This window comes from Antechinus flavipes, chromosome 5, assembly GCF_016432865.1.
Source record: "Antechinus flavipes isolate AdamAnt ecotype Samford, QLD, Australia chromosome 5, AdamAnt_v2, whole genome shotgun sequence".
Lineage (NCBI taxonomy): Eukaryota > Metazoa > Chordata > Mammalia > Dasyuromorphia > Dasyuridae > Antechinus > Antechinus flavipes.
In genome coordinates, this window is record NC_067402.1 from 178,935,970 (window position 1) to 178,957,145 (window position 21,176).

Consider the following 21,176-nt stretch of genomic DNA (forward strand, 5'->3'; position numbering starts at 1 on the left):
TTTGTTTGTTTGTTTTGTTTTTAGTACTCTGGAAAGCAGTTTGTCTTGGTCTGTTTACTGGAACTTATTTGATAATAGATTCACTAAAAAAAAGGAAAAGTAAAAGAAGCACAATTTAATTTCAGAATATAGTCAATCCTCAACTATCTGAAGTGTGTACACCTACTTTCAAATTCTTAGGTATATTTTCCTCTATGTTATATAATAAAAGTTTCTGTAATAATTTTAAAAAATTGTGCCTTACTTTAATCTAGAAGTAAATTAGCATATTAAAAGAAATATATTTTAAGTTATTTTCTTGAGCCAATTTCAATGACGATATGCTCTTATAATAGAGTGGAGATCAGTAAATGAGTTGAAGTAGAATCAAGAAAGTCAGACTTTTAAAGCTTGTTTTCATTATTGTTTGAAATAATGTGAATTTTATAAACACTGGATAAAGATCTAAAATTATACATTAAACATTTTCCAAAATTAAAAGAAATTTGGGAGGGATTTTTATCATTTACTTTTCTTCAGTATTGTAGATAATTGAGATTTTACTACATAACAATCAAAGTCTCTATTTGGTAATTATTTCAAACCTTAACCTTTATTTAGAATGAATATTTGTATAAATTTAATACTTAGAAAATATTTTAAATTTCTTTTTTTAAATTATTATTTAAACAAGTATTAGGTCTCATCCCCCCAGCACAACTTTACACTGAAATGGATTTTTGTGGCTAATAGGGACATATGGGAGTATAGTTAAAATTCATTATAAGGCATATGTTACATATGGTAATTTCAAACCAACATTTTTTAATTCTAGGTTTCACTATAAACACTTCAAATGACATACAACTTTTTTGGGGGGTGGGATGACATGACTATACTGGCAGGGCTTTGGCTAAGCAAGTTTAGGAAACAACTAAAAGACAAGAAAAGAATCAATCTTCATTCACAAGGGTATACAATGTTGCTGCTCCATGTTTGCTCTTATCTGATGAAGATTGACATAAATTTCTTAGCAAAAGTTAATGTCTTCATCTTTTACTCATATCAAAACCCATGTTTACACATTAATTACAAAAATAAACAAATATTGTTTACAGCTGAAATTTTAGTCATGGGAAATTTTTATAACTGTTTCACTGTAGAAACCACTTTCCAAAGGTCCTAAAAGTCCTCATTCATCTAGATCAGTTACAGTAGATAGTGATTGAAAAGAGGTCCTAATAGCACCCTTGAAGTGATTTTTTTAAAAGTCAGTTTAAAGCAATTAGTATAAACTTACTCTGTTCCTCTTTTTAGAGTTGATATACAGAATGAGCTTCATGCTTAAGTTAATTAAAAGTTCCTTCATTAATAAGACCTGAGTTTATCTAATCATACCTACAAGTAGGTCCCTATAGAAACATGATCAATTGCAAAAGATATGTTGGTGCAATAGGAACTACCCGAGGGAAATGGAAATACACCTCAGTATTGCTTTGTCACCAAAAAGAAATATTAGAAAATAACCATAGTGTCTAATTTGGAGTTCACTACATTAATCTGAAAACATTATAGCTATATGCTTATTCTATTTCCTAACAAGCTTCTTCCTTTGGATTTGAATTGTTTCTCTGTCAAAATAACTTCTAAATATATTACTTAGATCTCAAGAATAAAATTTGGGGAAGTATATTTTCAATCCTCATTTATCCTGTTACTTTCCCATGATTAAAGAGCTTAAGTACATAGCAGTTGGAAGATGAAGGCTACTTGTCATTTGGCATTTCTAACTTGCATTAAGGTGAGACCATCTCCTTGCCTATTTACCCAATGTATTACATTTCTAGATTATACCTGTCGGTTTCATTTCAGTTTGAAAAATAGACCTAAAAAAGTCAATTTTAGTACAGTATCAGAAGCAATAGTTGGGAAAACACATTAAAAAATATCTGCCTGGTCCAAAGCACAATTAAATGAGTCAAGTCCCAGTAAGAGGTGTATTGGACTCAGTATAATTTGTGAAAAAAATTATAGCCATTTGGCCATTGTGTCAAGAAGAAGCAACACAATACTTTTCAATAGCAAAGATGTTCATAATTCAAAAAGAAAATATTGAAAGCTATTTGAAAGCTATTCTAGTGCTTTAGATGAACATTTTTCACATCTTCTATTTCCCCACTCATAATTAAAAATTATATAGAAACAGTATTTTCTGGTATTTATTTCATTGCCTATTTACAAAAACACCATAGATTATTGCAAGATCATTAGTTGCAGAAGAAAAAAAAAGATTTGTTTATGAGAAACAAAGAAAAAGAAAAAAAATATGCAAATATTTGCTTCTATAAACAATGGGGAAGGAAGAGACAAATAAATGTATTTGTAAGAAAACAAATTCTATTTTTTTCGCATTGTCAACAGGCCCACAGAAAGCATTATATGATAAACAACAAATGATAGAAGACAGGGAGTTTTTTAGTAAAATTACCCTTTAGAGGAACATTAATACCTGTCTTCTTATCTTAGAAAATATAGAAACCTAATTTCTTTTAGTGGACAAAAATTACTGGTAAATTTTCAGTTAATATCAGTATTGCTGGCATAAACTTTTAATCTTTGATCCTAAATTAGAATACAAAGATCAGTGTGTAGTCACAAGGCGCTATACTAAGTATGCATAATTTTCTCACTGGGGTTAGAGATGGCTATAATATAAAAAACTGGTGATAAAAAAATAACTTTATAAAAATGTGTCCCTTCTCCCCTTTTGTTTTATAAGTGTATACTATCTACAGGAACAAAAAAAGTCTTTATATTTACATCAGAATAACTAATTATTGACAAATATAATATTTTATGAAATAAAATCTATCAGAAGTGAGTATCAATTTTATAAAGGGGTTTGGCTCACAGCATAAACAAGTGTGGAAACAATAACAACAAGAATAAAACTCTTGATATCAGGCCCAATCACTATACAATTTCCTTTTTTGTTAAATATAACACAATAGTGTACCCAAAGCTTGTAAAAATGAAGCTAGGTAACCCATGTCACACAGCAGTCATAATGCTACTCTTTGATGCTGGGTAGTTGCAATTATCACTGGTTCCTCCAATAAGCCAATCTTTATTATTTACCAAGACATGAAACTTCTACCATAATTCAAGAATGCCATTCTTCTATAGTTATATTCTAAAGTACACGTAAAAATTTTATATGCTTTACAACAAATATGGAGTCATAGGAGAATAATCATCTCAAGGATTTAATTTATTCCCTATCCTACTTCCTATTCCACCTTCCATTTGCAACTGGCTATAGTAACCAGATTATAAGATTTGATCACAGGTCCTTAAATAATAAAGAATGCTATGTTACCTTCATGTGTTTCTTTAACCCTTGGTTAATGGAGTGCATGCATCCACTCCTATTTTCCCTATGTTCATTTGGCTAATTGTTTGCAAAGCACCTGTGTTCTCATGAGTCTGAGGTTGCTCACAGCATGCCTCTGAAAGGCATGAGGGCAATATTGCCAGTCACATGACCCTGACAAGAAAACAGCAGTGGATGTACCTTCTACTGCAAGAGGAGATTTTATTGCCTCTTAAAACAGAACATGTATTATAGATTCTACTTTCTATCATTACAAATATAACTTTCTTAATACTGGCACCTTGTGTTTGTTCATTTGTGCTGAATCATGTGTTACAGCTAATCTATTTAATTCTCAATGATCACACTCTCTCTACTACATACACACACAAACACATACACACACTCAAGCACACCCCTTCCCTACTTCTATTCCCATGCACTCATAAATGTATCATGAAGAACAATTTCCTTTTATGACGTGTACTATAATAGTGACCATTATATATATTTATATGAATTTTGCAGAAGTATACAGACAGTAACTCTGGCTCTGTGTGATTATATGTGTGTCTGTGTCTGGGTGTTGCACATGTGTGTTCATACATACATATGCATATATTTCTTCCTTAAATAAAAAATTGTGGAAGCCAGTGTTGCAGTGAGAAAGCTTCTCTGAGCATATGAGTTTAAGCAATGTACCTCACTGTAAAAAAAAAAAAAAAAAAAAAAAAAAGATAAGGAACAAACAAACAAAAAAACACAAACACAAACACAAACAAAATGTAAAATCCCAAGAAAAACATTCCAAGTGAAACAGCCATTGGTGTGTTATCCCACATTTCTACAGTGTTGTGTCTAAATGTTGTGCTGGCTGGCAAGGAGTCTGTGCACAAGTCAATCTGGCTTAAAGCAACGCTTGATGAATTGTCACTGGGTCAAATTTGTAGTTGTGTTTTCTCCTTTGGTTTTCCTTTTTTCTTCCTCCTCTTCCTGGATTGCTTGTATTTGCTCTGAGGATTGATGCAGAGTGGATTTTTCTAGACTTAGTTTTTCCATTCCACTGCCTTGTCGTTGCTCATCTTCAATGACTTTCTTCCACATTTTATGATTTTGAAGGAGGTGTTGAGTTATTTGGCAGTAGATTTTCCTCCTTTTGAACTTCTGCTGTCCTGAAAAATATTAAGACCAATTTTGGATTTGGGGAAGATTAAACATATTCTTCATTCTTACTCTATTTTCTATTTGCAGATAATATTTTAGTATTGAATAGTTATTTGTTTTTTGAGGTTTAACTCAGGTTTGTATGTTCCAGTTATGAAAAAGAACATTTCAATAAGGGAAAATTATTATTTACAAAACTGCAATATGTACATATTTGAAGTTTTGCATATTTTAGAACATTTGTTTGTAAATATCTGTATAAAATATGTTCCATTACATTAAGACTTCAATTTCTCACTCTTCCTTTTCATGCCTGGAATGCTCTCCCCTTCTCATTTCTGCCTCCTAAATTTCAATTAAAAATCTCACCTTCTGCAAGAAACCTTTTCCAATCCTCCTTAATCTTAGTACTTTCCTGCTGAGACTATACCCCCAATTTTTCTAGTATATGACTTGCATGTAGATAGCTGTTTGCATGAGGTCTCCCTATTCAACTGTCACCTCCTTAACATCATGGATTGTATTTTTCCCTTTCTTTATGTCCTCAGTGCTTAGCACAGCTTCTAGTACATAGTACATAATAAATGCTAAATGCTTGACAGTAATCAATAAAACAATTAATCAAGATGAAAAGTCATAATTGTTCTATCATATACAAGGCCAAGTTTTCAAAGAGGACAGACTCAGAATCAATTAGGGAAGACTATCATTAAATCTAAGAAACAACTAATATGTGGTCACAGAAAAAAAAAAGAAAGAAAGAAAAGAACTGTATAGGGATGATTGCTACTGAGTTTTTTGGGTAGTTCTGTTTCCTCATTTGTAAAATGAAGGAATTGGGCTGGATCTCTAAAGCCCCTTATAGATAAAAATCTAAGCTTTTATACTTTCCTTCAATTATTATATCATAAAATGCCAAATTCATATATATTAGCCTGAATATGGTTTATTTCCCTTCAACCATAATTTAGTTTGAATAATACCTGAGTGATAGAGGGTAATTAGTGTTGTTTTTCTCTATATGTGTTTGTATGTGTGTATCTGCATGTTTTCTTTTCAAAGTGTTTTCATATTTAGCTTGTAATCTACAGTTAGAGAGTGCTAATATTTAGATCCATACGACAGAGCTATATTCAGATCATTCCCTGATCAAAAAAGAATTAAAATAATTATTTGTCCCACCTACATACATAGAATCATAACTGTAGAAAACATTCTATAGTTAAAGATGTCAATTTGATCTATTGATATTTTAGAAATAGGTTTCTGATGATTAATTTATTACCACAAAGCTCAGGTATTCTTTTTCTTTTCTATGAAGCATATTTAGAAAGGATTGGTTTCCTTGTCACTAATATAAAACTTCAGTAATAAAGCTCTCTGCAAATTTTACTTAATAAGGTGATATACAAGAATGTTTGATCCCCCGTAACATGCATAGATTTGTGTCTGCAGGTGGTCTAAAGGAACCAATTATTCAGTACTGGAAGCTTCTGAACTGTTAACAAAGAGCTTTTCAATGTTGCAAGCCTAAACCCAGCTTAGTACTTCATTAGAAAGTTCTTAGGCCCCTTCAGGAATCTCTCAGATTTAATTATGAGAATTTTTAAAAGCCTCTCTCTACTCAGAATAGCATATTAAAACACGTAATCCTGTGTTTCCTGGGAAACATCCAATATTTTTAAACCTCAGTAGATACCAGAGCATATTTGAGGTTTGCAGCTATACTTAAATCCAAATAACAGAGTAGAACAAATGATTATTAATTATTAATTAAAGACACTACAAATTCTGAAATGAGAGAAAGAATGAAATAATAAAATAAAGGTCAATTGTTACTTCAAAATCCTTAGCAAAGTCATTTTCCCTTGGCAAGGTCTCAGTTTCTTTATCTAGAAAATATGGGGATTTACTTTCATGGCCTTCAAAGATCTATATCAATCCCAGAATTCTACATGACTAGATTTCACTAAATATTTTAATAATCTTCTGCATGTATTGAAATGAAACAAAAATGTATTCTCCACAAATAGGAATGGGGTTATGGTATCTCAAAATCTAGATGATTAAAATGGGTCAGGGCACAAGTTTTTTTTAATGAATTTTTATTAAATTCTGAAGCATAATGAGAGTGGAAAGATTATATTTCATAATTCATCAATTCTTTTCAACAAATTTATTAAGCTCTTACTATTTAAGATGTACTATGATACTATTTAAGATGTACTATGATAAGAATTAGGAAATTTCACATTTATACGGTGCTTTACTCAAATCCTTCAAGAGGCAAATAATGTAAGATTATTAATCTTTATTTTATAAAGGAGGAACTGAGGCTTAGAGAAAGGAAGGCATCACATGGCTATTGAAATTTTGAAATCAAGTCTTTTGATTCAAAGCCTGTGGTCCTCAACTTCATGTTGTTCCCTCTGCTTTAGTATGCACCAATGATTTTACCAGTTAGAGGAACTTTTCTTCAGATACACATCATTAGCTCACTTGTAATTTATGGTCATAGAGATTTTTAAAAATCTGTTGAGGCAATGTTGTCTTCATTTTGAAAGAGATTATAAGGGAGCTACATAAAAAGGTCAGTGCAAGACAATAAATTCTAATGATTTCATGGATTAAAGATGAGAAGAATAGGAATATCTGGCCTTGGGAATTTAGGTACAGTAGGTAAAGTATTCTTATGATATTATTTTCTCAGAAGGGGAGACTACTCATTGATACTTTTTCTTGACTACTAGAAAAGATATGAAATATACCAGTTAGCACTGAATGAGTAAATGCTTATTTATCATTGGGGAGTCTTATCATCTCCTGGTAAAGGAGAATAAAAATAAGAAAAAAAAAGGTAGCACATTGGAACATGGAACATTAGCAGGCAGTTGATGAGTGTTGATTTAAAAATGGAAGTCTCTTTGACCCTGATGCTATTTCTTAAGTGACCAAAAATTTAAACTTTGGCTTCTAGCAACAAAAAAGATAGAACTCCATGTTTAAGAAAGATGAAATGCTGAGGAATAAACCTCTGTCTCTTGCAAATAGAAAACATTTGCATAAAAACACAGAGCCAAAATGATAAAAAGTATTAAGAAAATATTTCTGGTGCAGCTAGGTGGTACAGTAGACAGAGAACCAGTCCTGAAGTCAGGAAGACCTGAGTTCAAATCTGGTATCAGACAGTTAACACTTCCTAACTGTGTGATCCTGGGCAAGTCACTTAACCCCAATTGCTTCAGCCCCTCCCCCCCAAAAAAAAATTCTTTCTGAATTGAAGAACAGATTTGTGAAAGATGGTTGCTGATAGTATTTTAAATTTATTGCTTTATGTCAGGTGCCTGTGTATACCTTAACTACTATCAATATATACTTTTTTTTTCTGATCTATAGTATATACACATAATAAGTTGGGAAGCCTTTTACAATTCTTCTTAAATTTAGTGCCTTCCTTCTGTTAATTAGTTTCTATTTATCTGGTAAGTAACTTGATTGTGCATATTTATTTCTTTGTATTACTCCAACCTCATTAGATTATGAGCTCTTCAAGAGAAGAGACAATTTTTCGCCTCTTTTTGTATACTCAAGTCTTAGTCCAATATTTGACAAAACAGGTGAGATCTAAAGAAACATTCACTGACTAAATGACTGCTTATTATATATGTAGGTGGTGCATCAGTGAGTCAAGAATATATGAATTTAAATCTGATCTTAGATTATTAGCTCTATGATCCTAGGAAAGTCATTTATTATCTTTTTGTCTCAGTTTTTCCAACTATAAAAATGGGCAAAATAATATCTACCTCCCAGGGTTGTTGTGAGGATCAAATGAGATAATATTTGTAAAGTGCTTATCATTAGTGGCATTATATATTTATTCCATTTTCTCCCTTATTATTATGATAATATATACCATATCCTGTAGAATTCACCATAAAACTCATTTATCACCACTGTTTGGGTAGGAATAGAAGTAAATGCAAAAGATGTTTATGTTTAAGCAAGAAATAGAATAGTTGAGAAGCTGATGTTTAATTTGGTTATATTTACATGAATTGCCTTTGGGAAAATATAAATAGGGACAGATACCTAACTTACCTGTTGATTCAGCATTTTCACAAGTTTCTTCTTCAGTTGTTGGTTGTTCTGCTTCTTCCCTGTCATCTGTGTCTCCTCCTGATTCATCACTGTCTTCCACCCATTTCCCAGGCATTAGTCCTGCAGAGTCATAGCTGTTGCACAATGGCCCCACAATATGAGAGATGAAAGATTCCTGAAGATTTGCCAACTGAGGAGCAGAACGGTCCATAAAAGGGCTTATAGGAAGCCCAAGGCTGGCCTCTTCATCACCCTAGAAATTAGAATATCTCATTACTCTTATACATGGAAACAGTTAAGTGGAAAGGGGAAATTAAAATGAAATCAAATCAATAAGTAAGCAATAATATTTCAATTATACTCCATAGCCATTTATCTAAGTCAGGCTAGATTTTTTTAAACCTGGTCCATTTTCAAAAAGTATTATATTAGAGTAGTTAATTTCCCCATATCACATCACCTTGAAAGCACTGAAAACTTGTAGATCTCCAGAATCACTCCTAAAGACAGCAACATGAAAAAACTTGAGACAGTACCTTCCCACTCTGAGGGGAGCAGAGGCCAACTTTAACATAATATTCAAAGTAAAAAATTATTTTGGAAAAATGAGAAAATGACAACAAAAAGAGAACTTGACCATAAAATATTACTATGGTGTCAAGGAAGATGAAAGCATAAATTCAGAAGAAAAGAATGTGAAAACAGCTACAACTCAAGTTTCAAAGTAAAATGCTTAACTGGATCCCTGATCAGCAAAAATTCCCTCAAGAGTTAAAGAAAAAAATAAAAATTGTAGAAAAAAACTGAGGGAAAAATGAAATTCATGCAAAAAAAAAAAAAAACTTGCTAAAAGACACATAAAAACTACTAAAGAAAATAGCATCTCAAAAAAATATCCAGAATTTTCCAAATGATTAAAGAGGAAAAATTTCACTGAAGAAAAGACTTTCTTTTAAAAAGCAGAGTAGGCCAAATGGAAAAGAAGATATAAAAATCCACTGAGAAAAAGAACTCCTTAAAAAGTAGAATCAGCAAAATGGAAAAGGAGGTATAAAAGCTCACATAAAAGAAGCATGCAATTAAGAAATCTAATTTATTGGGGACCCTCACCCAAATCCTAATCAGTATTAATTAGTATATTGATTTTATAGGGGGAAATAATTGTTAGTAATTATTCACTTAGTAGTATTCAGTAGTAGTCAACAATCTAATAATAAGCATAAGTAATTTATAATTTTTATAAGTCATACAAGAATATAGATTCTGATAGGTTTTTGCAGAGCTCATGCTTATATAATAGAAATTATCTGTCTACCAATCATGATGCCTATTTCTCTACAGTACCATGAGAATGCTGACATAAAATATCTCTATCCTGCTTCAACTATATTCCATGCTGATATGATGGAAATGCCCTAAGTTCCTCCCCACCACCACCACCAAATGTTCTTGGCCAATATTATCTCTACTTGCCCCAACTCAAGGAATAACTCATCCATTTCACAATAAGCAGAATGTGCCATCTCCCCTTGTCCACACCAAAGGATAGGTCATTCATCTTATGACCAACTAATACGTGGAAATATTTCCTGTACTGCCTATCCCAAAACCTATGACCATGCTGGTATTCATATTTTAGTCTATGTATTATATGCATTCCATTAAATGGAAACCAGTGAAATTCTGTTCTATTTTTAGCATAATTATAACCCTTTAAAAAATAGAATCCTGAGGGAAGATGATTCCTCAGATCGAGAGGAAGACCTTGGATTTGTTTGATTGATGGAGAAGAGAGCTCCTCTACTACAATGTGTTTTGATCCTGAAGCTCTGTCTCAGTTTCTTTTTTTGGTCATCCAAGAGTGATTTTTCCCCATACAAAGAAGAATGTTTATAGCAGAGGGGGAAATGGGAGTAAAAGGGTAATGCTTAAACATCACTCATCAGAACTGGTTCAAGAAGGAAAAAACAAATATACATATGCAGATGGTACACTAATCAATTTTTATGAAATAGGGAAGTAGGAGGGGAAAGGGATAAGAGACATAGTAGGGACAGTGATAATAAAAGGAATATCATGTTGACTCTGGGGGTGAAGTTAAGATGGCAGAGTAAGATCAGGAAGTTGCTTGATCTTTTCCAGTTTCCCTCAAAAACCACATGAAATCAAGCCTTTGAACAGTCTGATGAAATCAAATCACTCTCCGGTTCAAGATAGACTGAAAAAACTTCAAGAAATGTTAGTCTCATTAAGGTGAGAAGGGTATTCAGCTCAGGCCAGCTGGCCTCTGGGAAAGTCAGTGAGAGGGTCTTAAACACAGCAAATCAGCAACTAAGACCCTCAATCCTGGCTCAAGAGAGCAGCAAATCAAGGGGACAGCCTCCAGTCCCAGCTCAGGAGGCAAACTCTGGGAAAGCAGGCTGTTTTCTGAACAGAGCAGGCAAACCCCTGCAAACACAAGGAGCCCCTGTGCTCATAGCTGAAGCTCAGCTACACAGGAAGCTTGGGACAGCACCCCCTTTACCAGAGAAGCAGAAGTCCACCTTAAAGGTAATAGAAAGAAAATGAGCAAGAAACAATAAAAGAACCTTGATCATAGAAAGCTACTGTGGTGATAGGGAAGAGCAAAACACAAATTCAGATGAGGACAGAATGTCCACAGAAGACATTGAAAAGAGCAACATGATATGAATGTTATGGAATATTATTGTTCTGTAAGGAATGACCAGAAGGATGAATACAGAGAGGACTGGTGAGACTTATATGAACTGATGCTAAGTGAAATGAGCAAAACCAAGAGATCATTATATACCTCAAAAACAATACTGTATGAGGATGTATTCTGATGGAAGTGGATTTCCTCGCCAAAGAGATCTAACTCAGTTTCAATTGATCAATGATAGACAGAAGCAGCTACACCCAAAGAAAGAACGCTGGGAAATGAGTATAAACTGTTTGCATTTTTGTTTTTCTTCCCAGGTTATTTTTACCTTCTGAGTCCAATTCTCCCTGTGCAACAAGAAAACTGTTCGGTTCTGCACACATATATTATATCTAAAATACATTGTGACATATTTAACATGTATAGGACTGCTTGCCATCTGGGGGAGGGAATGGAGGGAGGGAGGGGAAAAATTGGAACAGAAGTGAGTACAAGGGATCATGTTGTAAAAAATTACTCTGGCATGGATTCTGTCAATAAAAAAAGTTATAATTATTAAAAAAGAAAAGAAAAGAGCAACATGTCAAGGGGTGAGATAAATTAATCTCAAGTCCAGAGAGGCTTCAAGAAAATACTCATAAAAGATTTCAAAAAGCAAATAAAAGAAGTAAAAGAAAAAATGAGAAAAGGAATGAGAAATATGGATGAGAGAGGCAACAACTTGTAAAAGGAAGGAAAAAAATGTCTGAAGAAAACAACTACTTAAACAGTGTATTAAACCAAATAGAAAAAGAGATAGAAAAGATAACTGAAGAAAATCACACAGTAAAAACCAGAACAGGGCAAATGAAAGCTGATAACACTGTAAGACAGTAAGAATCAGTCAAATGAAAAAGAATTAAAAAATGGAAGAAAATGTGCAATAACTCATTGGTAAAACAGCTAACCTGGAAAACAGATCCAGAAGAGACAATTTAAAAAATTATTGGCCTACCTGAAAGCCATGATGAAAAATAAAACTTGGATAAGCAATTTACAAGAGGTCATTAAGGAAAATGGCCCTGTTTTCTAGAAACAGAGGAGAAAATTCCTATTGAAAGAAGCCACCAATCACCTCTGGAAAGAGATGCCACAATGAAAATCTCAAGGAACATTATTGTGAAACTCCAAAACTATTATCTCAAGGAAAAAAATACTGCAAACTGCCAAACAAACAATTCAAATATCAAGAAGCAATAGTCAGGATTACCCAGTATCTGGCAGCTTCTACAATAAAGGATAAGAGGCTCTGAAATACGATATTCTAGAAGACAAAGGATCTGGGGTTATAACTAGGAATTAACTACCTAGTAGACTCAGCAGCAGCATTTAGGGGAGGAGATGGAATTTCAATGAAGTGTGTTATATATATGTGTGTGTGTGTGTGTGTGTGGTCGTGAATGGACTCTGATGTGATAATATTAAATATTAAAGAAAAAGACATTAATGGGTGGGAAATGGTCTGTACTGGAAAAAGAGGAAAAGGTAGATATAATGGGACAACTAGTTCACATGAAGAGGTGCAAAAGACCTATTACAATCAAGGGGGGGAAAGGGAGGAGTATGAGCATTGTCTGAAGCTTGATCTCATAAATTTTGGTTGTAAAAGGGAATAAAAATCATTCAGTTGGGTATAGAAATTTAATCTAAAAAAGAAGTAGGTGGGGTAAGGAAAAGAAAAGGGAGGGACAGGGTAGAAGCTTGGGCAGAAACACAATGGAAAAAAAAGGTAAGAGAAGGGTTGATAGAAGATAATGTAATGAGTGGAGTGGGTTAAAAAAACAGTAGTAAGAGAAGAAAGAGGGATGATAGGAGAGAAGATAGCAGGTGGGAGGGTAAAAAAAACCCACAAAACTAAGGACAAGGTAGAAAGAGAGAACATATGTGGGACAAAATAGGATCGAGGGAAATACAGATCTGGTAATCATAACTGTTAATGGGAAGGGATGAACTTTCCCATAACTCCCATAAAACTGAAGCAAATAGCAAAATGGATCAAAAAACAATATCTTGCTTACAAGAAACACATTTGACACAGAGAAACACAACAGAGTAAAGATAAAAGGCTAGAACAGAATTTATTATGCTTCAGCTGAGGTAGGGATTCTGATTTCAGATAAAGCAAAAGTAAAACTAGATCTTATTAAAAGAGATGAAAGAGGGAAAGTACATTTGATAAAGGGTACAGTAAATAATGAAGTAGTTATAGTATTAAATGTGTGTGTACCAACTGGTAGAGCAGGAAAATTCTTAGAGAAGAAATAGACAGCAAAGCTATTCTAGTAGGGGATCTCAACCTTCCCCTCTCAGAATCAGTCAAATCTAACCACAAAATAAACAAGAAAGAAACTAAGGAGGTTAAGAGGAGCCTAGAAAACTTTGATATGGTATATCTCTGGAGAAAACTGAATAGTGGCAAAAAGGAATACACTTTTTTCTTGGAAGAACATGGCACTTCTACAAAAATTGACCATATATTAGGGCATAAAACCCTCACAAATACAGAAAGGAAGAAATGGTAAATGCATTCTTTTATGCATGCAATAAAAATTATATTCAATCAAAAGGCCAAGAAAAGACTAAAAACTTATTGGAAATTAAATAATCTAATTCTAAAGAATGATTGGCTCAAACAATAAATCACAGAAAACAATCCACAGTTTCATCCAAGAAAATGACAATAATGAGACAACAAAACAAAACCTATGGGATGCAACCAAAGCAGTTCTTAGGGGAAATTTTATAACTCCAAGTAGCTACATAAATAAAATAGAGAAAGAGGAGATCAATGAATTAGGCATACAAATAGAAAAGCTAAAAAAAGAACCAATTCAAAACCCCTAATTAAATACCAATTAGAAATTTTGAAACTCAAAGGAGAGATTAATAAAATAGAGACTAAGAAAACTATTGAATTAATAAACAAAACTAAGAGTTGGTTTTATGAAAAAACTAACAAAATAAAGCTTTGGTTAATTTGATCAAAAAAGGGGAAAAAAACTGTAATGGGCTGAGGCTCGAGTTGATTTACAGAGATCCCAAGCACGTGAGGCTAAATAGTAAATTGGACCATACTTTATTAATATATAAGCTTGGAGAAAGAATGGTCCCCGCCCACTCTTTGTGCAAGTCCTGATGTGTTGTATAGGAAATGACGATTTTGGTGGGTGGAGGCAGAGGAATGGAAAGGGAAGCAGAAAGAGAGACTGCTGGCTGGTGTCTTGACACAGCTGCTTTCATTGTGATCGGGATGGCACCTTTACCTCCGGTTCCCCTCTGCTAGCTGGCTTCCTGTCGCAGCTGTCCATATTGCTATCATAATCCTTCTTCACCTCTACTGAGAATTCTCTCTACTGAGAATAAAGATTGAAGATTTTTTCCCTTAACCTGAATTCCTGACTCTGGCTGATTTTAAATATGCGGTCTTCACAAAAAACCACAAATCACCAGCTTTAAAAATGAAGGGGGTAAACTCACCACCAATGAAAAAGAAATTAAAGCAATAATTAGGAACTATTTTGCTCAAATCTATGGCATCAAGTCTAACAATGTAATCAAATGGATAAATATTTACAAAAATATAAATTGCCCAGGTTAACAGAAGAGGAAATAAATTACTTATAGTTCCAATTTAGAAAAAGAAATTGAATAAATCATTAATGAACTCCCCACCAAAATCTCCAGGGCCAGTTGGATTCCCCAAATACCAAATATTTAAAGAATAATTAATTCCAATACTGTGTAAACTATTAGGAAAAATAGGTAAAGAAGGAATACTGCCAAATTCCTTCTATGACATCAATATGGCAATGATACCTAAACCAGGAAGAGCCAAAACAGAGAAAGAAATTTACAGATCAATCTCCCTAATGAATATTGATGCAAAATTTTAAAATAAGATGTTGGCAAAGAGATTACAGCAATTTATCAGCAGGATAATACACTATGATCAAGTAGGATTTATATCAGGAATGCAGGGCTGGTTCAATATCAATAAAACCATTATTATCATGGACCATATCAATAACAAAACCAACAGAAGTCATATGATAATCTCAATAGATTCAGAAAAAACTTTTAATAGAATACAACACTCATTCCTATTACAAACACTAGAGAGCATAGGAATAAAAGGAACTTTCCTTAAAATACTAAGTAGTATCTATTGAAAACCTTCAGCAAACATTATTAATGGAGAGAAACTAGACATGTTCCCAATAAGATCAGGAGTGAAACAAGAATGTCCATTATCATGACTATTGTTCAACATTTTACTAGAAATCTTGGCTTTAGCAATAAGAAAAAAAAATAAGTTAAAGGAATTAGAATAGGCAATGAGGCAATAAAACTATCATTCTTGCAAATGATATAATTATATGCTTAGAGAATCCTAGAAAATCATCCAAAAACATATTGGAAACAATTCATAGCTTTACCAAACTTGCAAGATATAAAATAAACCTATACATATCATCAGCATTTCTATATATTACTAAAAACCCATCAGAAAGAGATAGAGAAATTCTTTTTAAAATTACTGTAGACAAAATAAAATACTTGGGGGATTTTACCCGCCGGGACAAACACAAAAACTATATAAACACAATTACAAAACACTTTTCACAGAAATAGTCAGATCTAAACAATTGGAAAAGTATCAATTGTTCATGGCTAAGCCAAGCTAATATAATAAAAATAACAATTGTGACTAAATTGGTGTACTTGTTCAGTGCCATAGCAATTAAACTAGAAGGATAGTGAAAAAAAGAGGAAAAGAACAATAAATGGAAGAAAATAGGACAAAGAGAAATATGCAGCTAATAATTAAAACTGAAATTGAATAGAATGAGTCCACCCATAAAATAGAAACAAATATAATAGATTAAAAATAAGAAACCAATAGTATCTTGTTTACAAAAGTGCGTTTGAAACAGAAATACACATAGAAAAAGTATTGAAGCCAAATCTCTCATACTTAAGATGAAGTCAAAAAAAAAAAAGGCAGCAGAGAGAGCAATCATGGCCTCAGATCAAGCAAAAGCAAAAATGGGCATAATTAAAAGAAATAAACAGGGAAACTACATTTTACTTAAAATTATTATAAATAATATAGTAATAATTAAAAGTTCAAAAGTGTCTCTCTTACAAGTTCTATTTCCAAATATACAGGGAACTGAGACAAATTTATAAAAATAAAATCCATTCCCCAATTGATAAATGATCAAAATATATGAACAAGCCATTCTTAGAAGAAGAAAGTATCTGTAATCATATGAAAAATGCTCTAAAGCACAACTGACTAGAAAAAGGCAAATTAAACCAACTTTGAAGTATCACTTTCAACATACTAGAAATGACAAATGCTGGAGGGAATAAGGACAATTGTACATTAATGAACAATTGGAGGAGTTGTGAACTGGTCCAATCATTCAGCAGAACAATTTGAAACTATGCCCAAAAAGCTATAAAACTATACATACGCTTTGACTCAGAAAAATCATTAGTAAATTTGTACTGTAAAGAGATTAAAGAAAAAGGGGGGGGGGGACCCAGTATATACAGAAATGGTTACAATTTTTGTGCTAGCAAAGATTTGGAAATTGAGATGTTCATTAATTTGGGAGTGATTGGACAATTTATGTTATATATATGTGTGTGTGTGTGTGAGAGAGAGAGAGAGAGAAAGAGAGAGAAAGAGAGAGAGAGAGATTGAGTATTATTGTGCCATAAGAGTTTGGTTTAAAAAAAAAGAAAACATAGCAAAACTTATATGAATTGATACAAAGTAAAGTGAGAACTGGAAGGTAATTATGTACAGTGACAGTAATGATGATCAACTGTGAAAGAATAAGCTACTACAATAAATACAATGATCCAAGACACTCCCAAAGGAGTCATAATGAAAAATAATCATCTCATCCAGAGATAGAACAGAGATAGAAAATTGAAGTATTATCTTGCTTACTTTGTTTTTCTTTCTTTTTGGTAATGTGGCTAATTTGGAAATATGTTTTGCATGAAAATTAAAAAGAGAAATGATCAGGGGAGAATGTATATGAATGGGAACAGACAAGTTTTCTAAAGTAATATTTTACATCTTTATAGTGACAAATATGATTGAAAAGTGAAAAGTACAAACCATCAATATGTTTTCTGTTTATTACATATGAAAACAAACAAAAAATTATTTCAGTAAAATAAAAATGCCAAATTTAAGAATTTTTTCAGGCATTTCCTTAACTCATATGTCAAAATCATACAAGATTGCTTAAAATATATAAAAAATAGGAATAACTTTGTTAGCCAACTCAATTATTATTATCAAGCAAAATATACAACAGGAAGACATATGCCAGTAAAAAGTATTCACCACTGTCATAAAAGACATCTGGAACTGCTTCCAAATTGAAAAGCGATTCATAGGAAATTATGAGGTTCTTCAGTTTTAAAACTACCAATTTTTTAGATAGAATTATGATGACTTCATCCAGCTTTCAAACATGTCAAGTTTTCTTAATTAAATCCATAATTATTCACAATAAAAATTCACTTGAATGAAGGATGCCTGTTATCCAGACTATGATGGACAAGCCATAATGTTGGTCTACCACAACACATATTTAGGACAAAACTCTAGGGGACCAGTAATTGACTAAGAAGGATTAAGAGGGGTGTGTTGCCTTTAGGAAATTACATCTTGCTTTTCTAAAATCCAAAGCTTGTCTTTGAAACAAAGGCCAATCTTTCTACATTAATATATTTATTCTGCTGTTGCATGGCTGCTAGTCATGGGACATTACAATATTTATAAAATTATAGATAAGGATCACTAAAGGGTAATATAAAAGTGCAAGAATGATCATGAATAAGCTATATAACACATAATCAAGAAGAATGGAATAAAGTAGTATATCACAAAAAAAAAAGTCTAAAATATAATGTGGTCCAATAAAGAATGAAATGATGATTACTCCTCCATTGCTCTTTCCACTAAGCCTCTCTGTCTCCTCAATGAATTCATTGATCCATTGTTCTATAAATACTTGTGATTAGAGGACAGAGGTCTTTTTAAAAATTGTCTTTGTAGCCCAATGACTTAAATCTAACAGGCATTTAGTTTAATAAATAGCTGTTTAATGAATGATTGAGAAATAGGACACTTTGCTGATTTTAAATGATTATGTATAAAATAGTTTTGATATTCTTTCCTTTAATCCAAACACTCTTCATCACTTAGAATATGAAGTCAGGTTATATATTTTACAAAATTATATTGGTTTTGAGACTGATAGGCAGCGCAGTGGATAGAGCACCAGCCCTGAAGTCAGGAACCTGGCCTCAGACACTTAACACTTACTAGTTGTGTGACTCTGGGTAAGTCACTTAACTCCAATTGCCTTAGCAAAACAAACAAACAAATAAATAAATAATTTGTTTTGTTTTGTTTTTTTTTCTGAGAAAGTGGTGAATCAGTAGAGTCAGAGCAAGGAAAAACACTATTTCTCCATACTCCATGATTTTCCAATAGCTATTTTTGTCTTCTTATAAAACTGGGCTAGAAAATAGAGGTAAGAGAAAAGTCAGAATCATTAAAATAGCATCTGTATCAGTTCTCAAATTAATCTATATTTATGAGAACACAAAGAACTTTTAAAACCTATTGTTTTGAACCAGAAGTATTGATTTATTCAATAGGAAAAAATGTGTTAAAATAATTAAAACATGTCCTTCATAATTGGTTGTTCCTTTTGCTACTGATATACAAGACATGAAACTGTGAAAGGGGAAAGCAAGAGCACAGCTTATAGAAGCTTAATATTACATATTAAGTATTATAAAAATGTATAAAAAATTTAGAGAGGCTAATGGCAATATTATGGCTAATTACCTGTTCATAAAACTCATTGACAATACCATCTGTCCACTGTAAATGAAGTTCTTTACACTTAGCAGGTCCGTTGATATCAGCCAACTTTATGCACATCTGACAAACCAATAAGCGATCATTTTCATTAGTCCAATCTATGCCAACATCATCATTTACCTGCATAAGAATGAAAAAGAAAATTTGTTTTACCTCAATATCAAACAAGATTCCAGAACTGAACAACAGCTGCTAACCATTTACTATTTGCTGATCAGGCATTTGCTACCATGCAGTGGCTTAACAAATTTAAAGATCTCTTCATTGCATTTGTGGGAGGACTCTCTCCACTACTTCCTAGAGGATCTTTGAGTTTGGCTCTTATAAAGGAAAAGCAAAAACAAAAACAAAATACTGGTAAATGGATTCTGAAGGTGAGATGCCAAATTTAATTCAACTTGGCTTGATGCACAGATACACAGTGCATCTCCAAATTTATGCTTAAAAACTGTAATTTTAGCAATAATGTTTGTAAGTGAGTGTCTTGTAGAGTTTGCATGTGAGAATTCATGGTCACTTTCATATTCTCTTAAAGCAGTGAAACAAGACATTAGTGGAAGTGGATCACCTAAAATATCTTTTTCTTCTTTGATCAGTTATGGATATAGAAGAAAAAATTTTTTAAAATGACAATATTCAAATATGGTTACTTAATGAATTATTTTTATATTTCCCAAACATTATTTTAAGGTAATTAAGTTATACTTGATTAAAAACTTTTAGAAGGAAAAATAGATAAATTATGTAAAATTTTGAGCTAACACTTGGGATCTTTATATTAGGTTTAGCAAAGTTTATATTTGGTCTTTGAGCATATTTGAGCAGCAAATATTTTAATAGATATTTAAAATAGGTTAAAATATTAAAACAAGCAAGCCAAAAGAAACCTCACAGAAATGTTTCTTATGGAATTAGAAAACATAATGGAATATATGGCAAAGAGTCAAATATAATATTTATATGATCAGTATTATAGCATTTCAATTACTCTTAGCTTCTCTACTTGGAATTTATCTGAAATACTTTTCTTTCACAAACAACACATAGTTATTGATCACTAAATATGCTTCTCTTCTGACAGCTTTCAGTCTGACCACAAAATGAAGACTGGTACAATTCTAGTTACCTTGGCATTGAATTTGGCTACAAAATCAAAGTGTTTCTTCAGGTCAGTGGCCAAAATTGCTTCAATGACAAGGAAACGGAAATGCTTAAATTCCACATGGTCAAGGTTGACTAAAAAGTTATACTCTGGCTGGGACATGAAGAGATTCCATGCAGCAGCTGCATGATGATTCTCTAAAACTGAACGGTCATTATATAGTACAGCCTAGGAAAGAAAAAACAAAATAAACCATGAGTTACAACATCTGTAGTTCTCAACTGAATAATATTAAGCTGTTATTGAATGGTATTAAAATTACATAATTTACAGTAATTTCAGAAAAGGTTTATTTTCTCATAAATATTTATAGACAGTACACAGTAAATACCCTATTATGAAATTCTTATCGAATCCTTAATTCTTAATATTGATTTAGTATCTTGCTTCATTTTATTAATGTAAAAATTTTATTTATAGTAAAATATAGAGGGAAATGATATTAAAGTCTCTTTTGTAAACTAACTCTGTACCTCTCACAGCACTTAGCTTTTGAAACAGATTTTCAAGAATGCCTATGGCATTTCATGTTGCAAGAAAGATTTACTGAGGAAGAAAAGTATCATAATATAGAACAGATGAATTATTTTGATTAATTTTGGCTAGGCTTCCAAATGTTGTATTGATGAATTTTGCTTTTATGTCATAGTCATGTTTAGCTACATCTCTCTCCTATGAATTACCTCATGAATTTTTAATAATTAGGTATGAAAAATTACCTGGCAATATTTCTATAAGACAACATTCTACACCATTTTCTCTGTTCCCATTG

The 21,176-nt window shown here is 32.3% G+C and overlaps 1 protein-coding gene across 1 annotated transcript in view; it reads right to left on the reverse strand.

The window, feature by feature from the left end:
* Positions 1–2,185: 2,185 nt before the first annotated feature.
* PDE3A (phosphodiesterase 3A) overlaps positions 2,186–21,176 on the reverse strand; it is a 328,828-nt gene continuing 309,837 nt past the window's right edge. The window contains exons 13-16 of the mRNA XM_051961386.1: positions 20,369–20,572; positions 19,207–19,362; positions 8,618–8,870; positions 2,186–4,524 (exon numbers count right to left, since the gene is read on the reverse strand). Of these exons, the coding sequence (XP_051817346.1) occupies positions 4,283–4,524; positions 8,618–8,870; positions 19,207–19,362; positions 20,369–20,572 (855 nt within the window). The 3' untranslated portion in view covers positions 2,186–4,282. The remainder of the gene's footprint in view (positions 4,525–8,617; positions 8,871–19,206; positions 19,363–20,368; positions 20,573–21,176) is intronic.